The sequence below is a fragment of the Sinocyclocheilus grahami genome, unplaced genomic scaffold (genome assembly GCF_001515645.1).
Source record: "Sinocyclocheilus grahami isolate Dianchi unplaced genomic scaffold, SAMN03320097.WGS_v1.1 scaffold16.1, whole genome shotgun sequence".
In the NCBI taxonomy this organism is placed as follows: Eukaryota; Metazoa; Chordata; class Actinopteri; order Cypriniformes; family Cyprinidae; genus Sinocyclocheilus; species Sinocyclocheilus grahami.
The window spans coordinates 3,572,008-3,597,224 of record NW_015505195.1 but is presented as its reverse complement, the minus strand read 5'-3'; the positions used below and the strand labels follow the sequence as shown (position 1 = coordinate 3,597,224).

General features: G+C 37.0%; 2 protein-coding genes across 2 annotated transcripts in view; both read left to right on the top strand.

Moving 5' to 3' along the window:
- Positions 1-1,498: 1,498 nt before the first annotated feature.
- On the top strand, positions 1,499-21,949 carry LOC107548903 (unconventional myosin-If-like). Its single transcript, XM_016229769.1, has 29 exons — positions 1,499-1,507; positions 1,694-1,791; positions 5,956-6,087; positions 6,559-6,648; positions 6,769-6,863; positions 7,984-8,071; positions 8,155-8,244; positions 8,343-8,474; positions 9,805-9,939; positions 10,059-10,191; positions 10,351-10,547; positions 10,654-10,734; positions 11,426-11,512; positions 11,610-11,696; positions 11,800-11,967; positions 12,086-12,171; positions 12,445-12,526; positions 12,626-12,732; positions 12,829-12,927; positions 14,821-14,965; positions 15,119-15,233; positions 18,168-18,337; positions 18,570-18,715; positions 20,287-20,433; positions 20,517-20,665; positions 20,751-20,810; positions 20,935-21,160; positions 21,246-21,418; positions 21,498-21,949. The coding sequence occupies exons 2-29, from the start codon at positions 1,789-1,791 to the stop codon at positions 21,572-21,574; spliced, it is 3,300 nt and encodes a 1,099-aa protein (XP_016085255.1). The 5' UTR covers positions 1,499-1,507; positions 1,694-1,788; the 3' UTR covers positions 21,575-21,949.
- A 1,981-nt stretch (positions 21,950-23,930) lies between these two features.
- LOC107550428 (alkaline ceramidase 1) overlaps positions 23,931-25,217 on the top strand; it is a 7,664-nt gene continuing 6,377 nt past the window's right edge. The window contains exon 1 of the mRNA XM_016231701.1: positions 23,931-23,936. The gene's annotated coding sequence lies outside the window, so the exon portion shown is untranslated. The remainder of the gene's footprint in view (positions 23,937-25,217) is intronic.

Genomic DNA, 25,217 nt, shown 5'->3' with positions numbered 1-25,217 from the left:
AATGGTGAGGAGTCATTTTTAGGTGAACTCTTCAGTGTTTTCTTAACATATTGATTGGATTCCCTTTCAGAACCTACAATTTCCTTTTACCCATTTCTAACCCAAATATCAGAATTTAGCTCAAATTTGCCAAATTATTAGTGTCAGTCATCGTTAGAGAGCCATAACAGACCTTTTCCCTCTCCTGGCAGCACACGTCGAATGTTTGATTTGAAGAGCAGATCTTGAAGAGGTGGCCTCTGTTCAAGGACTGGTGGCTAATCTGTGGTGCTACAGTATGGTGCTATGTCTTTATTTGTCATAATCTCAAGATTCATGTTATTTTTGTATTGTAGGGATTTTTTGCTAAAGGTAATACATTTGCTAAGGAAAAAATATATAAGCAAGATTCTATGAAAACTAAAATTATTGTTCAAGTCTCTCTGCAGAGACACTAACTTTATAATCATTTCTTTGGTACAATTATTATGTGAAAGATGAAAATGCTGTTTTGCTTTTGATGGTAAGCTTTTATCTTTCAATTTTGCAGTGTTTCTACATTTGCAGTAACTAGATTCACTTTGGAAATGCAGTCACACTTGTTTATTTGGACTTAAATCTTGATTTTCACATGCTGTACTGTCATGTGCTTGTGATGTAGTTTATGTCCTATGAATTTTACGTAGACCAGTTGAAATGAATTTGAAATGCTGAATAAAAAGATGCATTGTGTACAAATAATATCCAATGTATTGTTATATCTGTTTTATATCCTTTATATCCATTTCTTAATTTTTATTTTTTTTACAAAGACAAGTTTTTACACCGTCATATGTCACATATAAACCTCAGACTTGTTGGCTCGTCATGTGTGTGTGTTTACACTGTACGTCCATCTGCACTGTACTTTTTTGCTAAATTGAATATAAAAATAAACTTCCTGCATACTGATGTTCAAGAGGATCAGATTTAGTGCTAATAGCAGCTCTTTGTATGAGCATATTACATTTAAATTCATTTATTTAGTTGACTTTTATTATATATACTTTCTGCTGCAGGGCTGCAGAACGAGGCCTATGTGGACACATCTGTAGAGGACGGCAAATGGAAAAAAATTAGAAATTGCACGTATTGGTAGACTAACAACAACTAAAATTGTATTCAGGGGCCCTATGTATATGTGCTGAGGGGCCTAGGGCCTTACTGATCAGCTGACATTGTATACTCCCAGAGGCCCTAATGGTTAACTTTGTTTGTCATTTTTAGGCCGTGACTTAAGCCTTGGGAGGCTCCCGAAACACTCAAACCAGGTCGGTTTTTGTATTCATATCTCCATGAAGAAGTTCAAACGTGAGTGAGGGTGTGTTCAGTTTTGGTGTTTTGCAGGATGACTGTATCATTTCTGCATCTCGTGCAGTTTGTTGTCGTCCAATCAACAGGAGGGGCTGCATCCTGTGTCACACGCCTCAGAGTAACGGCTGACCTGGAACCTGTGACACATTATTGGTTTTGTGTGATCATGAGGAAGGTGAGTTAGACCAGTTATGTGTCCTCTGCGTTTGTGGGCGTATGTGTGTGTGTACAGCCTGCGGCTAGAGAGCATGCAACTTCTTCTTGTCTCACCTAAGGGTTGTGGGAGTTTGAGGAAGTGATCTGTGCTCAGTGCTTGTCACAGACTGCTTCCCTTCACTAAACTTTTGCTCTTGTGCTGTAGTCTGCTGGTCATGGCAGGGTGCTGAGAAACATTTGGACTGTCACTCTCAACAAAAGAAGAACTGCAAACGAGGAGAAACCAACAGCACCGGCATTATGGTAAAGTGCTCAGTATTATTGCAACTAGATGTTTAATGAGTTCTTCAAACTTTTATGACTTATTCTGAGTCGCATCTAATCTGACTGTAAATTATGTACATATCTGTTGCTCCTAAAAAGCCCTTTGTTGATTAAACTCAAGTCATTTTTATTCCTGTTTATGCCTGTAAATAAGTGTATATAGGGTTATATTTTCCTCATTATACTCATTACACAACTGTATTTGCTAATTTTGGAAAGTTTCCTCCTCTGTAAAGTCAAAATGCTTAAAGGGGCTCATATAGGACGTGTGAAACTATATAAAAAAAAAAGCTTAAAGAACAGCATCACACAAAAGACACAGGACCCAAACAACTCCTTAAATGGAAACTGATTAGCCTCTGTCATTAGTCATGGTTTAATTCACCACAAGCATCTGTGACTTTTAATTCTGTCTTTTTGTTAGCTGAGTGCACTTGTTATCCATCAAGGCCTGATGCTGTCAAACTAGTGAAATGTTCACACGTTTCCTTGCTACTGAGGGCTTTCATGATGTCAGGGGCAAGGCAGCTAGGTAGCTGGGAAAAATTTGAGGCTGGGGTGGTGATTCTGTAGGAAGTGAGCATTTGACTTTGTGTGGCGAGAGGTTTACAGAGGATTTTCGCAACAGCACCCAGAGGTAGGGGGAGTGGGGAAGTATGTCAGAGGGGACTTGCGGTTCTTGTCGGTACTTCCTCACCGCTTGTACAGCTTTCTGAAGCTTGTGTCTTTCTCAGCCTGTGCTAAAGTGATCCAGCACAATTGGCCTACAACTTACATGGGTCAGATGATGGATGCAAAGTTGACAGGAACCACATTATTTTAGGGATAGTTTAGTTTTATCCATTAATTTCAGAAAAACACATCTACTATTTCAAAATCTTTCATTTCTGAATGACTCACAATGCTTTGCATTAACCATTTTTAGAATGTGAGGAATCAGTAGGCGTTTTCCACTGGTCAAGCATTTTTCACTATTACCATGGCTATTAACATCTAGTTCTAGTGGCAAAGAGGAACATTGGTGGTGTCATTCCAAAATAGGTTTTTAAAAGAATGTTTCAGCTGTTTTTGACTTTGAAATGAAAGTAAGTAGGCTCCAAAGCAACCTCAAATCCCACTGTCTTTCATTGTATGGACAAAAACAAACCACTGAGACATTTTTCAAAATATCCCCTTTTGTGTTTCAAAGAAAGACATACAGGCACTTTAAGTAAGGTTTGTCCTCGTCAAATCTATCCCTGTTTGTGAGATCCAACAGGGAGGAAGAGGTGTTTTAACCTCAAGGGTTGTTTGCAAGCAACAAAAGGCTTTGCCAAAGTTCTCTTAGCTGTGTTCGAAATCGCATACTCTCTGAATAGGTATTTCTTGTTTATTTACTTCATGACCCTTAAACAAGTATGTACTATATAGTATGAATATGCGAGTATGAATGTAATCCGAACATACTACATTTGTAATGTTCTCATTGTCATGTGATCTACCAGCATCAGTTGTTTTGCTTCATTGCCATTCTCAAATCCTCTCCCATGGCCTCATGGGATTGTTCAGAAGCACCAACCCAGCCCCAAAATGCCTTGCCCCTGACAACATGAAAGCCCTCAGTAGCACCTTACCAAAAGAAACGTGAACATTTCACCAGTTTGACAGCATCAGGCTTTGATGAATAACAAATACACTCAGCTAATAAAGGCCTCTCGGGATAAAAAAAAGTGTCCATTTCAGAGTCTCTCCTTCAGAATACTTTTCGCCTACTGGTTTACGAATCCTGTGAGTTTGGACATAACACTCATTTCATATATTGCCCACTTTATAGTAGGGAAGTAGGCTTATTTGCAATCAGTCTCCTCCTATCTCTGTCATTATTCAGACCTTTACCTCAGCACAGACGTCAGCAAGTCATTATGGCTGATTCATTAATGGTTGTGAATTGCATGTTATCATTTCCTGTTTCCTTATTTCATAAGAGCATTTCAGCTATTTCAATATCTTTAATTTATGAATGATTTAAATATGCTTTCATTAGCCAATCATGGAATGTGAAGATCAGTAGACAAAGGCATTTTCTACTTTTTTGGCTATTACCACCTAGTTCTAGTAGCAAAGAGGAACATTAGTGATGCACAATGAGTAACAAATATGGCTTTATTCTTGATTCTGTAGAGCGGGTGCTACCTCGAGATTTAAACATCTTGGGTCATGCTTTGCAGCCCATTACGAACATTATGTATAGCCTGTAATCTCTCAGAACCACATTCGAGTGAAAGAGAAATGTATCTTCAGGAAATCCAGTGTCCATCAGACAACAGTTAATTAGTTTATAATCTTATGAGTCTATACCTCTGTTGTAGCTCAGATCCTCCATGTGTGATGCTTGAGCTGTGGTTGAAACGAAGTCTAGGAATTCAGACCACAAACCCAGTGAAGGGTTCACGGCTTCCTAATGGTGCAACATATCAAAAGATATGAAGCCTTAAGGAGCTTGTATACAAAAACAGCTGGTTTACCTCAAATTTAAATGCAAAAATTAATGTTAGGCTTAGATATTTCAGCATTATGAGACTCTGGCATGCTTGATTTAACTTTGACCTCTCCAACTGTAACTTTACAGTGCTTTCTGTGTAAAAAATAAGTCTTTTAATAAAAATGTGTTGAATTTTAACACAATTAAAATTCAATTATATGTAAATATAAGCAGACTGCAGTGTTATTATGCTAAGTGTTACAGGTGATTTAGCCAAGAAAGTCACAAACTTTAATTGTATGTAGTATGTAATGCATCAAAATGTGACACATACACACGGCTGGTCTATAACTTCCTTACATCTGCTGCCTGTTGCTTAGAAACTATCTGTGGTTTCCTGTCCTAATATCCACAGACAACCACCTTAGTTCAATCACCTAGTTATTTAGACTGGAACAATTCCAATGTATGGTAATTGTAGAACCTACATTGCAACCTACCTATATCGATTAATTTAGCTTACCCTTACCCATCACCTCAGTAGAGTCCTAATACTTTAAATAGAGGTGTACTATGTATTTGTAATGTTGTGAGATTTGCATACACCTTACATCTTACTTTATATTAACTTATGTAGGAGGAAAGCCCTCTACATATTGTACGTCAAATGTCCTCTTGTAAAGGATTTAGCTATGAAATACTTATGAAAGTAACCATTTTAAAATCTAAAGTTTAACACATTTTTTTTGTGTGTGTCAGCGCACAACATTGCAACATTTTTAAAAACATGTTTTTGACTTTGTATTTGTGACGATCATGATTCCTTTTAAAACAAGTAGCCTACATTTATGTGTACAGGAATGCGCATCTCGGTTCAGATTTTAGCTTCTCTCGTTCTCTATCTGCAGTCACCAGTGGTTAGAAATAGTGGTAAATACTTCAGAAACGGAAGATTGAAAGAGGAACTGGATGCTGTAAGTCTCAAGCATCCAGGCTTGAACCATGACTGTAAGTTTTCCAGGGGCAGTGTCTTTCACTTGCTTGAATATCAGTGCAGTATGTGAGTTAAGCAACTTGTTCCTTTTCTCTTTGTATGGGATATAAGTAAAAGGGTGACATACTGCCTATGTAAACAGAAACACTTGCAATTTTTAAATAAGCCGTTTTTTTCCTTTTGGATTTACAGTAATTTAATGCCACCAATGCGATTTTTTCCCCCATTGAGATACATGGAAATGCATTGGCTAAAATGTACCCTAAGCCTCTTCAAAAGTCTGTCTGGCTTAATTTTTGTGTGGAATGCCAACTTTTAAGAATTTAGTCAATTCCTGATGGATATAATCCAGTCCTATGTATATTTTCAGTATGTTTATGTAAGTAAAAAGGATTGCGGGTGTCTTTCCATATTGGATTTACACTTCTTTGATCTCAGCAGTACCATATAAACTCCATATAACAACCAAGTACCATATAATCTCTTCTGACTTCTATGGGTTCCCTCAAGAATTTTCTATAGGTATTTAGGATTTATGATTAAAATAAGTCGGTTGCTAAATAGGGTCTACAACAGCTGTCTATTTCTTCAAGTACATGAACTCAAATCTTTGTTGTAAAATTCCTACAAATGGACATTTTGACTCTACTCTCGCTCTCTCTCTTTCTATCTATTATTTGTCCTTCAGGGCAGCAAGTATCACTGGCAGAGCCAGAATGTCAAGCAGAGTGGTGTTGATGACATGGTGCTTCTCTCCAAGATCGCTGAAGATGCCATCGTGGAAAATCTCAAAAAGAGATATATGGATGACTACATCTTTGTATCCTTGATATGAAATAGATCAGATCACTCAACACACTCCTCTCAGCTGATCGGTTAGAACTGATTGTGCTGTTGCTGTTGCTGTTTTTAAGACTTCGATCAGGAGTTTTGTCTTCCTCTTTTGTTTACGTGTATCTCAACAGTTGGCACACATTTACTTCCTGATTTTACATGACACTTAGCAGCCACTCTTTTATTACATGAAAACAAATATCTCAGTTTCTATGTCAAATACATTTCAACTATTTATCACAGAATCACTGTCTCCACAAAAACTGTTTTCAACATTGATAATATGAAATTCTTGAGCAGCAAATCAGCATATTAGAATGGTTTCTGAAGGATCGTGTGACATTGAAGACCGGAGTAATGGCTGCTTTAAAATGTTTTGCCATTACAGGAATAAATTACATTTTATGATTTTTGAAAAAACAGAACTGGATTTATGACCTTAACTGTGATTTTAAAGACCTATATAGGGCCTGTCTTGATATCGGTGAATCCCTTCAAACAGATGCCGTACTTCACTGACCGTGAGATTGAGCTCTACCAGGGAGCTGTAGGTCAAATACAATGAACACTTACTGTCATCACATTATATCAGTCATTTAGCACATTTATCTTGCATTTAACATGATCGTTTGATGTCATATTCATAGCCATCTCTTTTTTTCTTTAGGCCCAATATGAGAACCCACCACACATTTATGCTTTGACAGACAACATGTACAGGAACATGATGATTGACAGTGAAAATCAGTGTGTCATTATCAGGTTTGTGATGCTCGCATTATACATGCCGCCGCTTTCAACACGGATTTGATGTTCTTCCTGTGACTTGCCACATTCAAACCCAAGCCCGCTTTCACATGCAGGCTACGCCTCCAAATTAAACCGCTGGAGAAGAAATATCAGGGAATTCACATGACTCGCTTCTGCTTTAACATTTAAAGGAATCCTTTTTTGTATGCATTTCCAGTTCTGAGATAGCTGGCTGTGACCTTTCACTGTCTTAACAACTCAAGACGAAAGATGCAGTCTCAGCCGTTTGGCAGAGAGACACATTTCAGTATTAGTCTCATTCGCTGATATCAATATCATTTTTTACTCTCTTTGGTCCCATTCTCACTGTTGGCAGTTCCTTCCCTTATTTGTCACACCCACAAAAGCCTTTGCTGCAGTGGTCACCATTCTTAGTATAGTTTCCTTCCTGATTTACACAGGCAGTGGAGAGAAGCTTGCAAATGTTGTTTCTTAATAGCTTTCTGAAACCAAAGGCTGTTTGCTACCTACTGCCCAGCTGAATACAAGTTTGTATAAACGTTCCTCTTTAGGTACCTTCCAAAGGGCCAGACCATCACATCTAATGAACTAGAACAAATCAAGTGAGCTTTAGACATAACCAAGCAAATATTTAATATCTAAACTTTTTAAATTTTTATTAATTTAGCTCCTTCAACTATGCCATTTTAATCATTTTAACCAATCACTGATATTTTACAACCAGGATAATATAGGCACTGACGTATGTATCTGATTGACCAAATAGGGGCATTTTAGTGTTGCAAGATGTGTCCTGATGGCTTCCTACTTCCATTTTTTTAGTCTTGGCCAATGAGGATGAGAATAGCCATATGTAGGCATACCATTTTATTCAGCTTACGAGTGCTATCATTTCTTCTTTTTTTTAAGAATTAAAAAAGGGTTTAAAAGACCCCAACCACAACTTCTTGTTAAAGTGACACCACCTTTTAAAAGCAGGCGTGTGTGTCTGTGTGTGTGAGAGAATTTGAATTCAAATAGCACTGATGTACATGTGGTGACTCATGTTGAATCTGGGAGACTTAACACAATCAGGGAGTTATGTTCCTGTCTTCTGTGTGTTTGTGTTCAGTGGAGAAAGTGGAGCTGGAAAAACAGTTGCTGCTAAATACATTATGGGCTACATCTCTAAAGTATCAGGAGGAGGAGCTAAAGTACAGGTAACAACTGTTTAAAATGCCTTTGAACTTTTTAGCAGCAAATGCAGTTATAAAACTTGTGCTGTGTTGTTTTTGTTGTTCAGCATGTGAAGGAAATTATCCTGCAGTCAAACCCTCTGCTGGAAGCCTTTGGCAATGCGAAGACAGTCCGCAACAACAATTCAAGTCGCTTTGTGCGTTTCACACTCACATATATGCAGCTCAGTTTTATGAATTTGCAACACGCAAACCTGTGTTCCATTACTATGAGTAACGCTAGCTCAATTGACAGGGCAAATACTTTGAGATCCAGTTTAGTCGAGGAGGAGAGCCAGACGGAGGGAAGATCTCCAACTTCCTGCTGGAAAAATCAAGAGTCGTGAGCCAGAATGAAAATGAAAGGAACTTTCACATCTTCTACCAGGTAGGAAAATGTTCTAATTATAGGAAAAAAAATTTAGACAGCGTCTTAAATATAAAATGTTTTAAATCAATCACGGAGATCTCAAAAAAGTTTTTTTAGTTTAACAGGGTTTAGAAATACACAACAGAAAATAAAAGGGAAATAAAAGTCACCATCAAGACTAAATTAAATATGCAATAGTATTTAAATAAGATATATTATATAAATTATATCATTTAAATGAAATTCATAATGTCTTCAATATTAAATGTTTAAAATAGTTTTTTAATATTAAATCTTTCACGAAGTAAGTCATTAAATTTTTAAATATTTTTTTAGTTTAACATGGCTTTGAAAAACACAACAGGAAAAAGGAACAAAAACACTACAAAAAGATCAAAATCCACATCAAAAATAAATATGTATATGTAACATTATTTAAATAACTATTTAATATACTTATTGTTTCAAATAAATATGTTAATAATATTAAATAATATATATATAATTAATTATAAAAATATGTAATTTTTCCCAGAGCTGCATCTGGAAAATTCATAGAATTAAAGGGGTACTATTATGCTCTTTTACAAAGTCTTGATTTTGTTTTGGGGGTGTACTAGAACAGGCTCTCATAGGTTGTTTGAAAAACACATTCTTTTTCACATATTTTACATTATTACAACACCTCTCTCCCCAGTCTGGCATGAACGGCTCGAACAGTTCCTGTATCAAATGAAGGCCCGCCTTCTGAAATACGAAATGTGCTGTAATTGGTCAGCTGGGCCAGTGTGTGTTGTGACTGGCAGCACTCGGCACTTGGTCTGGAAATGTCATGCCCCTTACCATAACCGCCTGCGAGCTTCACTGTAAATATTGCGTCAAAATCAAATCAATTTGAGCGCGATTTAAACCCGGATGATTGTAACCACTCTAAGTTCGTCTGCCTTGGGAAAGCTAGCGTTTCTCCGACATAGTGATAACACTCGTTGCCTTCTCTAGTGCAGCTCAACCAGGTCTCGTCCCATTCGTCGATATTTGTGATATCACAAATCTTGGAAAATATGTGTTGTAGTCAAACGAGTCGTTCGTTGTAGTTTTTGAAAAGTGATTTCTGTTAAATGAAATAACTTCTTTTGAAGTGGACTTTGAACTTTGTAACTTTGCAGATATTTTTTATGATCAAACAGCAACATTACAGACTAACTAAAGTTGAAAAAGTGAAAAAGCATAATAGGACCCCTTTAAAAGTTAAATTCATGTTGTTGATTACACTAAATTTTCAGATAATACTGATGGGCCACATGGATGGCTATTGAATTAACCACCTCTCTCTCTCTCTCTCTTTTAGCTAATAGATGGTTGCACGCCTCAGCAGAGGGAAGAATTGGGAATTATGACCCCAGATTACTACTACTACCTGAACCAGTCTGGAACATACAAGGTTGATGGAACTAATGACAGCAAGGACTTCCAAGAAACAATGGTACACATTTTCATCAATATTATCATGCCAAATTATGTGTATCTCTTCTTAGATACATTGAGAACAGTTCAGTTTCTGCTACTAAGACCTTTCTTAACCCTGATTTTTGATGTCTACAGGAAGCCATGCAGGTGATCGGCATACCGGAGACGTTTCAGAGGCAGGCGCTGCAGATTGTAGCTGGCATCTTACATCTGGGCGCTGTCAATTTCATTGAGGCGGGAAACTATGCGCAGGTGGAGAGCACGGACTGTGAGTGATATGTAGATGAAGCTTGCCTATTTGCTGTTCTGAGATCACTCAGAAAAATTCTGAAACCATTGACTGTCATAATAGCGACTGATTATTTTTATCTTTGTAAATGTTCTGTTAGACTTTGTGTTGACATCTTTTACCCTGCTTTCAACCCAGTGCTGGCGTTCCCTGCATACTTGCTTGGCATCGACCAAAACCGTCTACAGGAGAAACTCACCAGCAGGAAAATGGACTCCAAATGGGGTGGTAAATCTGAATCCATTGATGTGACTCTGAACAGAGAACAAGCATGCTACACACGTGACGCTCTCTCCAAAGCACTTTACGCCCGTCTGTTTGACTACCTTGTTGAGGTTAGCGAACAGTGCATGAACACCCAATAACCGTTGGTTGAGAGGAAAAAAGGTCATTTATTATTATTTAAAAAAAAATTGTTTTTGTCTCTCTCTGTTTGAGCAGGCAATAAATAAAGCCATACAGAAACCCAATGAGGAGCTCAGTGTTGGTGTTCTGGATATTTATGGATTTGAAATTTTCCAGGTGAATATCCTCTCCTTTTATTGATTGTTATTAAATATTATAATGAGGGAATTTTAACCTTCTAATCATTAATCAGTCAATAAGTCATATTTGTCATTTTAATTGACTCTAAATATGCATTGCCATTCAAAAGTTTGGGGTCAAGTGAGTAATATATAAAAAAAAGAAAGAATGAAATTACTACTTTTATTTAGCAAGAATGTCTCAAGTGACAGTAAATACATTTATGATGTTACAAAATATTTCTATTGCAAATAAATGCTGCTCTTTTTAACTTTATATTCATCAAAAAATCCTGAAAAAATGTATCGGTGTTTCCACAAAAACATTAAGCGGCACAGCTCTTTTGAACATTGGTAATAAGAATTGTTTCCAAATTAGCATATTATTAATTTAAATATATTAAAATAGATAATTTTAACATTGTAATAATATTTCACAGTATTAGTCTTTTTACTCTATTAGTGAACAAATAAATGCAGCCTTGATGAAATTAAGAGACTTATTTCAGTAACATTACAAAATTGACCCCAAACATTTGCATGGAAGACGTATTGTGTGTGTGTGTGTGTGTGTGTGTGTGTTATGATTATTTTCAAGTGTTAAGGTTCTTAAGTAACATTCTGTGGAAAGATTAGTCAATTTGAATTGAATTCTATTATTAATAACAATTCTATATTTGTTTCTCTAGAGGAATGGTTTTGAGCAGTTCTGTATCAACTTTGTGAATGAAAAGTTGCAGCAGATCTTTATTGAGCTGACACTGAAAGCGGAACAGGTACAACAAACAAACTTTTATTATTCTTTTCACTATATCTCTCTTGATGTTTGTAAAGTCTCAGTCTGAAAGACTTATTGTTCTTTACGTCCCACAGGAAGAGTATGTACAGGAGGGCATTAAATGGACACCCATAGAATACTTTAACAACAAAGTTGTGTGTGACTTAATAGAAAATAAACTGGTAAGCCTGTAGAGAGGCTGTGCTATATTCATTAATAACAATTCATAATAATAATAATTTTTATTAGCTTTGTCAGCTGTAACCCCATTCCCCCTCAATCCAGAATCCTCCCGGCATCATGAGCGTGCTGGATGATGTGTGCGCTACCATGCACGCCAAAGGAGATGGTGCTGATATGACTCTGCTTCAGAAGCTACAGGCTGCGGTGGGGACACACGAGCACTTCAACAACTGGAACTCTGGTTTCGTCATTCACCACTACGCTGGCAAGGTGTGTTCTGATTTTTGATCTGTAGTGCTTACCAACCAAAAATCTTACCAAACCCAACCTTTTGAACAGTAGTGTAGCACTCCTAAATTGCTTCTTATTGCCTACTTCTTTGATTCAGGTGTCGTATGATATCAGCGGTTTCTGTGAGCGAAACAGAGATGTGCTTTTTCCTGATCTCATAGAGTTGATGCAAAGCAGCCAATAGTAAGAGCTAATTCTCTCTTTCTCTCTCGTCGTAAGCATTGTTTATATTTAGAGGTTGTTTTAGGTTTGGTAAAGGGTAGAGAACTTAATGTAACAGAAAGCCAAGGACACAACAGAACAAAGACAGATGAGTGTAATCAATTTTCCCTGCAATAAGATCAACTGGTTTTCTTCTCCTGGAAAGCGCTTGCAAATTGACATAACCCATTTTTTCCGTAATCTCCATCAACATGTTCCAAACATCCCAAAATATTGATCTCCCTGGCATTGCAGTGACTTCATCCGGAGCCTCTTCCCAGAAAACCTCAACACGGATAAGAAAGCTAGACCGACCACCGCTAGCTCGAAGATCAAAGTAAGACCAATGTTTATAATAAACTCTTACTCTTTTGAGGATCAGCACACCTGCCACATTTCTTTATCTGGAGTCACTCATTGACTGTCTGGTCCACAGAGACAGGCCAATGAGTTGGTTAGCACACTGATGAAGTGCACACCGCAGTACATCCGCTGCATCAAACCCAATGAGACCAAGAGGCCCAAAGACTGGGAGGAGAGCAGGTGAGCTCATACAAATGAGACTCCAGATATTTCGCAAAGATGGTGTAAATGAACTACAACATGTGCTATTCATAAATTTCACTTTTATGTTCCCAGAATGAAACATCAGGTGGAATATCTTGGCTTGAGGGAAAATATTAGGGTACGACGTGCCGGCTTTGCTTATCGTAGAATCTTCCAGAAGTTTTTACAGAGGTAAGAGCAGTGTTGGGAGTAACGCATTACAAAAGTAATAATATTACAGTAGTATATTACTTTTTGCTGTAACGCTGTAATATAACGCATTACTAATAAAATGTGGGTAATATTATTACTCGTTACAATCTCAGTAACGCAAGTTACAACAACATTTTAACTCAAAATTAAGTGGTGAATTTACCAACACCGCAAAACAGCACCAGAGAAAAAAATTCCACGGGTGAAATAGTTTGTCTATCTTCTGTTGCTGGAATTAAATGGTTGAGATGACTGCAGAGACGGATTCTACATTTGTGAGATGGACACACTCCTGTAATTTTCAGTTTGTCGGAGAAAAGAATAAGAATGCTTAGTCAGGTGCAATATATGCAACACCAAACTCTCAACATGGAGAAATAGCAAAGTTATCGGAGAGAGCTGCGGGGTCGGAGAAGAGAAAAAAGGTGGTGGACGAGTGCAGACAAGCAACAAAAATAAGTTGAACTAAAAATAACAAAATCTGTTTTTATTAAATCATAGTCTATAAAATGAATGAATATGCTAAATATTTGACTTAAATAGCCTAATTAACAAAACGAAAGGAAAAGACTGAGACATATGCTGCTGATTTGGTTCATAGGCTATTTGTGTGGCGCGGCGCTCTATGAAAGTCCACGGAAAGGAAACCGAGAAGACAGAAATAAAAGTAAACACATTGCAGTTTCGAATGATCTGTATGACCAAAAATGACGGAGTATTTTTTTGTTGTTTGTTTCCGCTGTTCGATCGCGCCGGCGCCTCACGCGCACACACACAGGCCTACAGCATTGCAAACGTTGCAGCCTGCTCATTATCAGAATAAAATAGTCAACCAAATATAGATACACTGGTTAATTGAAATAGCGCGTACTGCGTAGTTACAATCCGTGCCGTTCAGCCTGAGCTCAGGCCAAACACACATTTGCTCATGTGAAGAGGATGTTTTTTAAGCGCGTTAAGTAAGCCTGGTTTACATAATAAATAATAGTTTTGCATTCAAATACATTGCAAATATGGATACATTTAATTTGATTAATGCCGAATGAGAGAGGTAGGCTGCGCCAGAACGCCATTCGCTTTCAGTTTCGGATTGAATTAGCCAGCCTAATTCGTTTTGGCTTGTTTATATTTTTCATTCTTGTTTTCTTCTGAAACCGTTCAAAATAGCCTATAGGCTAGGTATTGTGTTTATTGTTTGTATATTATAACATTTTGCTTTATTTACCGGTGTTATTTATGAATGTAATAATGCGGTTTCTGCTTATCTGTGTTTAACCTAAACTAGGCTACAACGTAACATTAATGTAGACCTATACCGGTATCTAAATATGATTTTATAATTGTATGCTATATAGACCTACCACATATACCCTCCACTGGATGTAGAATGAGCAGCAATAACCTACATTTTGTAATACTTATGTGGCTATTTTGCTGAAAGTAACTCAAAAGTAGTGTAACGCATTACAATTCAGAGACAGTAATATTGTAATGTAACTAATTACTTTCAAAAGACAGTAACTAGTAATATATAATGTATTACATTTTGGAAGTAACTTGCCCAACACTGGGTAAGAATAAACCTGAAAAAATATGTTGGACATAAAATATCTTTTAAAATATATTTTATATGGGTATTTTAGTAGCATTGCAGTCCAATACTTGAATTAGCTCTGGGGTTTTCCAGTTAAGTAAATTAACCTCAGGTGAGGGAGCTCAAATAGATTAGTCTTGGGTGTTAATCTCTGTGGAAATATCGCTGCTGTGTTAATCGTGACCTCTCAGGAGTGCCTATTTTAGGGGTGATTTCCCAGGTGTGTTAATCTCTGCGCTAGTATCTCAGGTAACAGAAAAGCACTTGTGTTTTGCTAGGTACGCCATTCTAACAGCAGAGACGTGGCCACATTGGCGTGGTGCGGAACAGCAGGGCGTTTTGCACCTCTTGCGTTCTGTAAACATGGACACGGATCAATACCAAATGGGACGCGCCAAAGTCTTCATCAAGAATCCAGAGTCGGTGAGGCTCGGAAATCACAAAATTAATTTAAAAAAAATAAAAAGACATAGAACACCTAAAATAAGGCCTAAAAAGAAGGGCATAAATGAACGGTTGGTCAAATCTGGACTTTCCCTTAAATCCTGTTTCAACTCCCATTTCTTTTAACTGCAGCTATTTTTGCTGGAGGAGATGCGAGAGAGGAAGTTTGACACATTTGCCAGAACCATCCAGAAGGCGTGGAGGAAATACATCGCCAGGAAGAAATATGAACAGATGCGGGAGGAGGGTGAGTATAAGTTTATAAAACCTGGAGACTTTTTCCATGGAGCCTAACATGCCTAACAGCATCCTAACAGTCACAGAACTTCATAAGCAGTGTTGGGAGTAACGCATTACAAAAGTAATAATATTACAGTAGTATATTACTTTTTGCTGTAACGCTGTAATATAACACATTACTAATAAAATGTGGGTAATATTATTACTCGTTACAATCTCAGTAACGCAAGTTACAACAACATTTTAACTCAAAATTAAGTGGTGAATTTACCAACACCGCAAAACAGCACCAGAGAAAAAAATTCCACGGGTGAAATAGTTTGTCTATCTTCTGTTGCTGGAATTAAATGGTTGAGATGACTGCAGAGACGGATTCTACATTTGTGAGATGGACACACTCCTGTAATTTTCAGTTCGTCGGAGAAAAGAATAAGAATGCTTAGTCAGGTGCAATATATGCGACACCAAACTCTCAACATGGAGAAATAGCAAAGTTATCGGAGAGAGCTGCGGGGTCGGAGAAGAGAAAAAAGGTGGTGGACGAGCGCAGACAAGCAACAAAAATAAGTTGAACTAAAAAGAACAAAATCTGTTTTTATTAAATCATAGTCTATAAAATGAATGAATATGCGAAATATTTGACTTAAATAGCCTAATTAACAAAACGAAAGGAAAAGACTGAGACATATGCTGCTGATTTGGTTCATAGGCTATTTGTGTGGCGCGGCGCTCTACGAAAGTCCACGGAAAGGAAACCGAGAAGACAGAAATAAAAGTAAACACATTGCAGTTTCGAATGATCTGTATGACCAAAAATGACGGAGTATTTTTTTGTTGTTTGTTTCCGCTGTTCGATCGCGCCGGCGCCTCACGCGCACACAAACAGGCCTACAGCATTGCAAACGTTGCAGCCAGTGTTGCCAACTTAGCAATTTTGTTGCTAAATTTAGCAACTTTTCAGACTACCCTAGCAACATTTTCTTCCAAAAGCACCTAGCAACAAATTTAGCAATTTTAAAAAATTGATTTGGCAACCTTTAGCAACTTTTGATAAGTGACTCAGACAATAAAAAGGCACACATTTTCCATCCAAATTACACAAAAAGAGGAAACCACAGATGCCTAGCAGTACACACATCACATGAATTGAGTTAGCTGCTATTTGCAATTGTTCAATTTAATAATAATAATTGAATCATTTGATAATTGAATAATTGTTCATTTATGATACACTTTGTTAGTAGCTTGTACCTGCGATTGTTGATCAGTTAGTATACTGTAAGAAAAATGGAAAATCTTTCAGGACATTATCCATTATCCATCATCCACTGTAACCCTGTAACCCGTAAACACAATGCGTAATTTAAAATGCAGGTAAAAAACCATTACGGAAAATTCTTTCATATTAACATAGTAGATTGTGCCTTATTTTTACAGACTTTTCTTAGAGTGTAGCATACTAACTAACTACTAATACACTGCTTAAAGCATATTAGTTGAGAATGTGTAGAATTACTAGTTTACTAGCTACTAAAAAAACCTTAAATTGAAATAATTCAAAAATGTGTACGTTTTCAATAATTCAATGTATTTAAAAATACAGTTATTTATATTTTAATATTATATCATGCATATTATTTTACAAACAAATCTAAATTAACATATATAAAATATATTTTTTGCTGAGATTTGATGATGTGACAATTTTGCGTTGTGATTACGCAATGACGTCATTGCGCAATGACATCACAACCTCATTTAGCAACTTTTAGCAACAAATCGACGATCTTTTAGCAACTTTCTCTGAAAATTAGTTGGTAACACTGGTTGCAGCCTGCTCATTATCAGAATAAAATAGTCAACCAAACATATAGATACACTGATTAATTTAAATAGCACGTACTGCGTAGTTACAATCCGTGCCATTCAGCCTGAGCTCAGGCCAAACACACATTTGCTCATGTGAAGAGGATGTTTTTTAAGCACGTTAAGTAAGTCTGGTTTACATAATAAATAATAGTTTTGCATTCAAATACATCGCAAATATGGATACATTTAATATGATTAATGCCGAATGAGAGAGGTAGGCTGCGCCAGAACGCCATTCGCTTTCAGTTTCAGATTGAATTAGCCAGCCTAATTTGTTTTGGCTTGTTTATATTTTTCAATCTTTTTTTCTTCTGAAACCGTTCAAAATAGCCTATAGGCTAGGTATTGTGTTTATTGTTTGTATATTATAACATTTCGCTTTATTTACCGGTGTTATTTATGAATGTAATAATGCGGTTTCTGCTTATCTGTGTTTAACCTAAACTAGGCTACAACGTAACATTAATGTAGACCTATACCGGTATCTAAATATGATTTTATAATTGTATGCTATATAGACCTACCACATATACCCTCCACTGGATGTAGAATGAGCAGCAATAAACTACATTTTGGCATTATGTAATACTTATGTGGATATTTTGGTGAAAGTAACTCAAAAGTAGTGTAACGCATTACAATTCAGAGACAGTAATATTGTAATGTGACTAATTACTTTCAAAAGACAGTAACTAGTAATATATAATGTATTACATTTTGGAAGTAACTTGCCCAACACTGTTCATAAGGGACTGATCGAAACAGTCTACCATGTGCCACACAAACAGTGTTTCCATTCATTTCACAAGACTTTGCTGTTAGCATTATGCTAAACTAATGGCAGGATCCTCTAATAAACATAAAAATACATTGCATATACAAATATTGGATACAATAATCTATTTTTAATTATACCCAACTATTTTAGATGATTTGAAATTGAATACATTTATTTATAATCCTCGTTTCTGTTTTGTAATGTTTACATTGCATATGGTATGCACTGTAATAGCAAATTTTATATATGAGGTTGTACCCTGTCTTTCTCTCTCTCTCTCTGTCTAATTTTCAGCCTCTGATATACTATATAACTTTAAAGAACGACGTAACAATAGTATAAACAGGAACTTTGTTGGCGATTACCTGGGAATGGAAGAGAGGCCTGAACTCCGGCAGTTCATGGCCAAGAGAGAGCGGGTTGACTTTGCAGACTCGGTCAACAAGTTTGACCGTAGGTTCAAGGTGAGAAACTAATAAGCAAAAATGATGTGTAATGTTCCTTTCAAATGTTTGGAGTCTGTAAGATTTGTAATGTTTTTGAAAGAAGTCTCTAAAATGCTGATTTGGTGTCCAAAAAAAACATTTCTTCTTCTTATCAGTGTTGACAACAGTTGTGCTACTTAATATTTTAGTGGAAACCGTGATACAATTCAGGATTCTTGGGTTCAGGATTATTTCTCACTGTTTTCTTTAGTCTATAAAGAGGGATCTGATACTGACACCGAAATCCATCTACCTAATCGGTCGGGAAAAGATAAAGAAAGGACCAGAGAAAGGCCAGATAAAGGAAGTTCTGAAAAGAAAGCTTGACATTGGAAGTGTCCGTTTGATCTCTTTGAGGCAAGTAGCTGCCTCATACCACCTGTTTTACAGGTTATACGTCTATGCTGGTGCAACATGAAAAAAAAAATATATATATATATATATATATATATATATATATATTTGTTTAAGAAACATGTATGATTGTAACCACAAACAAAAGGGTGGATTCTTAGTCTAGGAATATAGTGGCATTTTTGTCATTTAACAAGGAACAGCTAGATGATTTATAAATGTGTAAATATTCAACTTTATTTAACTAAATATCTCAATTGCAAATCCGAAAAGGCATTACACATTTAGCTAGATATACACCTGTTTTTAAAATCATTGTCTGTTATTTTAGCTCTTTATTTTGCTCTCTGGGCCTGAGCAAATGCAATAAAGCCGTTCATTCATTTGGTGTCTGCTTCATACACAATAGTGCTTACATGCAGATTTATTTCTGTGTGACAAACAAGCTGCCAGACCACCACTGCTGCTACAGCAGAAGAGCTTATACGGAAGTTCTGCTAGGTCAAACTATTTGCAAAATGCAAAAAGGAAATTAGCAAACAGGAAATCAGTTCATATTTATGGCAGCTCAGTTCTTTTTTTTCTGCCTTATATGGCGAGTCTGAGAGAGAATTGAAAGTGTTTTTGAACAAGAGGGAGAGGGATGGTGATCGTCTACTCCTTATGATGAGGATTATATGATGATATATCAAAGACACATGAAGATAATGTGAAAATCAATTACGCATTAGTCAATAATAACATTTGCCGTGCTTTGATATTTCATCAGTCATGCCCTCTCTCATCTCCTATTCTCTTCTGTCCTTAATTGCTCTTAATTCTTTTTCAGTATTTTAATTGTCCAGCACCAGTTGAGCTGTTGAGTTTTGCCTGGCTGATGAGAAAACGTCATTTGTTGGATTTCATTTATATATGAATTTACTTTTAGGTCTTCCTTGACGTGGTTTCTTCATAATCACACCCAGAACTGTTAATATCTTTTATACTTAAAACTTAAAAATGCTAATACTGAATGGTATCTATTATTTGAATTTTTTTTTTAAAAAGGAACACAATTCTGTTCTGGTATCGATGAAGGCTTAAAGATGGGGCTATAGGGGATTTTTTTAATGTTTTTGAAAAAATCTCTTATACTGTTTTTACTGTGTTGAAAAAAAAAACATTGTGAACTATTACTACAATTTAAAAGAACTGTTTTTTATTTTAATATATTATAAAATATTTCATCCTGTGATGGCAAGTATTTTTAGCAGCCATTACTCCAGTCCTCAGTGTCACATGATCTGCTGATTTGGAGCTTATTTGTTATATTTAACAATGTTGAAAACAGTTGAGCTGCTTAATATTTTTGTGGAAACCATAATACAATTTTTAGGGTTCTTGAATAGATTACTAAAAATAAATAGAAAAATGAAATAGAAAGTTCAAAAGAACTTTCTTTTTTTTAAAACATAAAACATTATAAATGTATTTACGCTCTCTCTTGACCAATTGAATGAATCCTTGATTTAAAGTATTAATTTCTTTTAAAAAAAGGAAATGTAAAAAATTAGTCTTCCTTCATTTCCCTCCAGCACAAGGCAAGATGACTTCTTCATCCTTCACGAGAATGAGTATGACAGTCTGCTGGAGTCCACATTTAAGACTGAGTTTCTCAGTCTGCTTTGCAAACGTTATGAGGAGCAGACCCGAAGCAAACTCTCACTGTCCTTCAGCGACAGGTGCTGATAACTCTCTGTCTCTCGTTTATAGCATTAGACTCATTCCAGAGCAGTACAGAAACTGATAGTAATATTTTGTGCAGGCTGGAGTTCCGTGTGAAGAAGGAGGGCTGGGGAGGAGGCGGCACACGTATGGTGGTTTTCCAGAGGGGACAGACTGATGCAGCCGTCATCAAACCTGGAGGAAAGACCCTTACTATCTCTATAGGAGATGGACTACCAAAGACATCCAGTACGTGAGATGGATGAAGAGTGTCAACAGTGGCACAAAAACTGTTCTTTGAGCTTCACTGCATGTTCTTTTTGTTTTTCTCCAGAGCCAACAAGGAAAAGCATGCCACAGAGTCATGGAGGAAGAAACCAGCCACGGCACAGAGGTAAAATTCCTAATTTATGTAATTAAGTAAAAATTCTGAGCTATAATTGCTATGCTGAACCATGTGGATACATTTTTCCCCTCCATATTTATTGAAACCCTCTATCTGATATGATTTATGACAGGGGGCCATCAGAACGGGGCAGCACAGTTTGCCCGGGCTGGTACTCAACAGCAGCGTCACTCGCAGCAGCAGAGGGAAGCGACGTACTCCATGCCAGTGAGGAACCCTCCACCTAGCAACGCTCTTCCTAAACTGGGATCGCAGAAGAATCGAATTGGCTCCAGGCCAGCCCAGAATCAGTCCACAAACCTTGACTTCCTCAATGTGCCTGATCAGGGCATGTCAGGGTAAGAAAACACAGATGCACATGCCCCGACAAAAACATCTCAAAACCAGTTTTTGTAAATACTAAACAAGTCTAAAATTTTCCAGAATGCAGCGGAAAAGGAGCATCAGTCAACGGCCTCCACCGGCCCCCTCTAGCCGTCCCAAACCTCAGCCCCGACCACAGGGCCCTCGTTACAGAGCGCTTTACCAGTATTTTGGCCAAGATGTGGATGAAATTAGTTTTGATGTCAATGACATCATAGAACTTATCAGTGAAGGTGAGACCTGGAAATAAAAATGTTGTGAATTAGATTTAGGCTGTTGACTGTTTCTAATGCTCCTCTGGGTTTCCTGCAGATCCATCGGGGTGGTGGCGAGGGCGGATTCATGGGAAGGAGGGTCTCTTTCCTGGGAACTATGTGGAGAAGATCTGACCTCTGCATGTCAACGAGGTCACACTGATGAACCTGCAACCTTGACTTTTGACCTCTAACCTCCACTAGATCATGGAATATCTTAGGCTCTGGGAATTTGGACTCAAGCCAGTGACAAGATCAGCGACTTGTCATCATTTTGTAGGATTTTTTGCAGAATGTTATGAAATTTTTTTAAAGAGACAAATTTGTTGGTACAATTTTCAGGCTAAGAGAGAGCATAAACTGTTTACAAAGACTCTGCATTGTCCACAAATGACCACTTGACTGTGCTGTTGTGCAGTTTGAAGGATTTGAGAGAATGGTTTCTTTTTTTCAAAGGGAAGAACAACAATCACAGCCTTTTCCTTAATTTTTATGTCTAGTTTCCTGAAATTTCCTGTAATATGTAAAAATATTTTCTATGGATTAATTTTTTTTAACCATTTTTTCTCTTCTCATCTATGTAAAATCTTCATTCAAATCTTCATAAAAAGTATAAATTGATGTCTGAACAGTATTAAAGAGAGCTTTGTTTAAAAGATTTCAATGCTGCTCTATATTAAAATTTAAATGACATCCCAAAATAAAAATATAAGAAATATATATAGGATATTTGTACAGGATACAATGTACAAGACAACAAAAAATATTTCCTGATGTTTTAGCCACAAATGTGATTATACAAGTTTGCATCTGGAAGCATGTAGTTATTACCTCTCGAGACAGTGAAAACTTGCACTTGTCTTGGCCAGTAAACTTGTTCCAGAAAATTGGAGCCAAGCCTAAATAACGTCACCATGGAAATGTGTTTTTCCTTGTTTCCTTCCCTAAACATTTATGCAAAAACCAGCATGTTGCTGAGTGTGAAAACTAATACAAATTTAAGCCTGGGCATTCGCATGTGATCTTCATGTTTATGAGGGCTAAACTGCAGCAGTTTCATCTATATGTTCCTATTGTTTCTTTTAGGATATTTGTACAGGATACAATGTAGAGAACAACATGAATTCACTATAGTAACCAGTGTCAGAATACCTATTACTGCTTTAAAATGATGAATATCGAATCTTGGAACAGCTTTTTATTTATTTATTTATTTTTTACATCAGATGACAGTAGAGAAAATTACCTTTGTATGCTTGTTTTTAATCAAGTTTATCAAATCTTGGTGTCAGTTTGATTTAATTTAATATTTTTTTGTATAGCCCTGGCTGGCACGTATTTAACTATAATACTTGCAAAACTATGGTCATATTTATTAAAACACAATAGACAATTTAATACAACCTTTATAGAGCTGAATATTTATATATTGCCACTTGCTGTGGTAAACTGTGGAGAAAATAAAAACGTAAAAAAAGTACTACCTCTAAATAAGCGAAATAAGGGTACTTAAGTACAAAGGGTTTGAAATGAACTTTTTCACCCACCAGCCAATTTGGCTACTAAATTTTTTAAGTTACCGGCCATTCATAATTTCTACTAGCCAAAAAAATTAAACAACTAAATAATGGAAAAAAGACCTGAGCTTGAGGCTGTCCACACCGGATGCGACAAAGTAACCATTGCAGATCATTTGTACTTTGTCAAACAGTAGGCCTACGTCATAAATAGAACGAGGCATCAGTTTACTGTCGGGGATTTGTCGTGCTGTGCTGTGCCACATCCAGTGTAGGCCGCATCACCGATTATAATGGGTTCTATAGTATTTTGTCGCATCTGGTGTAGACACGGTGCGAGTCTTCAGGCATTTTTTTTTTCGTTGCAAAGGAAACAAGTGCGCCCGCCACGCCATTATTTGTTTGCGTAGTGATGGGTACAGGGCTAGACTGGGGTTAAAATTCGGCCCTGGACAAATCCAGCCTATCCGGCCCTCAGGTTCACCTGTGAATATTTTGCTGTGTTATAGGGCCTTCAATTGGAGTAAGTAAATAAATAAATAAATGAAGACAAAAACAAATAATGATATATTTCTGAATTCACAGCAAATGCAACAAACTAATAGCCTACTGCATTTTTGTCACATAGAAATGCACTTGACAGTATAAGCATTGATTTTGTGCTAGAACACAGGAAATTTACTGCTAATAAATGCTGTCATCCTTTCCTCACCCTCATGTCTTTCCAAACATGTATGACTTACTTTCTTCTGTAAAACACAAAAGATATTTTATAGAATATTACAATATATTGCTGTATGTGGCCACCTTTTTCCTTTTAACGAAGTTAAATTTAGGTGAAGGCAAATACTGAAACTGTAAATATTTTTGCGGTTAATGAGTTGAATGGGTGTCAAATTTTCGACAGGTGAGGTGCAGGTAAACTTGACCTCAGCTCGTTAAACTTGTGCTGCAGATCGTGCCAGAGGCGTTTTTGAGAGGTAAGCGATATTTATTACTTTTTAAAATCTAAGATCGTTTGGTACTATCGAGTTGAGAGAGTTTATATAAGATAGGCATGTTAGTCTAATCATAAGCGTTTCGGTCATTGTAGTGTTTGTTTGCTTTCTCTGTAATTCTGTGCTGTACTCCACTACCAATTAATTTATTCTCCAGAGGATTGACTTTTCTCCAGAGGAATGATCTGTGCTCTGCGAGGCAATGATACGTACAAGACCACAGATCCAGTGGTTAAATGTGGTTGTATGATGATAAATGACTGTATATGACATATTGGCTAACTGAAAACCTCGTGAGCTCAGAAAAGGTCACCTGGTGTTTAAAATGGCAACAATAACTGCGTGTTGTAGTGTCACTGGAAATACTTTTGCTACACTTGCATGCAAAATTTGCTTAGGCAAGAGAAACCTGTCATTTTCAGTTTATCTCAGAATAGCACAGATTTTGAATTATCCCACTGAATCGAATCTTTTGATCTGTTCACTAAAAGATTAATTTTGTGTGATATGAACGAGGCACTAAATCATTAACTCGTCCGTTAAACTAAAGGGGTCATATGATGCGATTTCAATTTTTCCTTTCTCTTTGGAGTGTTACAAGCTCTTGGTGCATAAAGAAGATCTGTAAAGTTGCAAAGACTAAAGTCTCAAATCCAAAGAGATATTCTTTATAAAAGTTAAGAGTTAACCACGCCTACCTAAAACGGCTCGTTCTAACACGCCCCCACATTTCTACGTCACTATGTGGGAAGATTTGCATAACGCTGCCCAAATGTTCACGCAAAGAAAGAAGGCATAACTTTTATTCTCACTGTAGTATTGTTGACGCTGCAGCCATGTCGTGAAGACGCTGTGTGCTTCGTTGTGAAAGCGAAACTACTTTGTTTTGCCTTCCAAAAGAGGACGATATCCGCTTCGTCATGCCTAGAGCTGATCTGTGCTGGTCGCTGAGGGAATACATCAACTTTCACCGTGGACAAAGCGGAGTCCAGCCCGAGGTCGTCACATGTGGTTGCCGCTCATTCGTCGGATCCGCCGGGCGCACCGTTCTCGACCCTGCCGCCTCAACTCACTCACGCTAAGCCGGGGCTTCCACTCACGCTAGGCCGCTGTGTTTTTCGTTGTGAAAGCGAAACTACTTTGTTTGGTCTTCCAAAAGAGGACCCGACTAGAAATAAGTGGTTAAGTTGTATTTACAACACTGTTCCAGAACACGTCAACCCAAATATTCGGATGTGTCCAGCACATTTTATGGAGGACTGT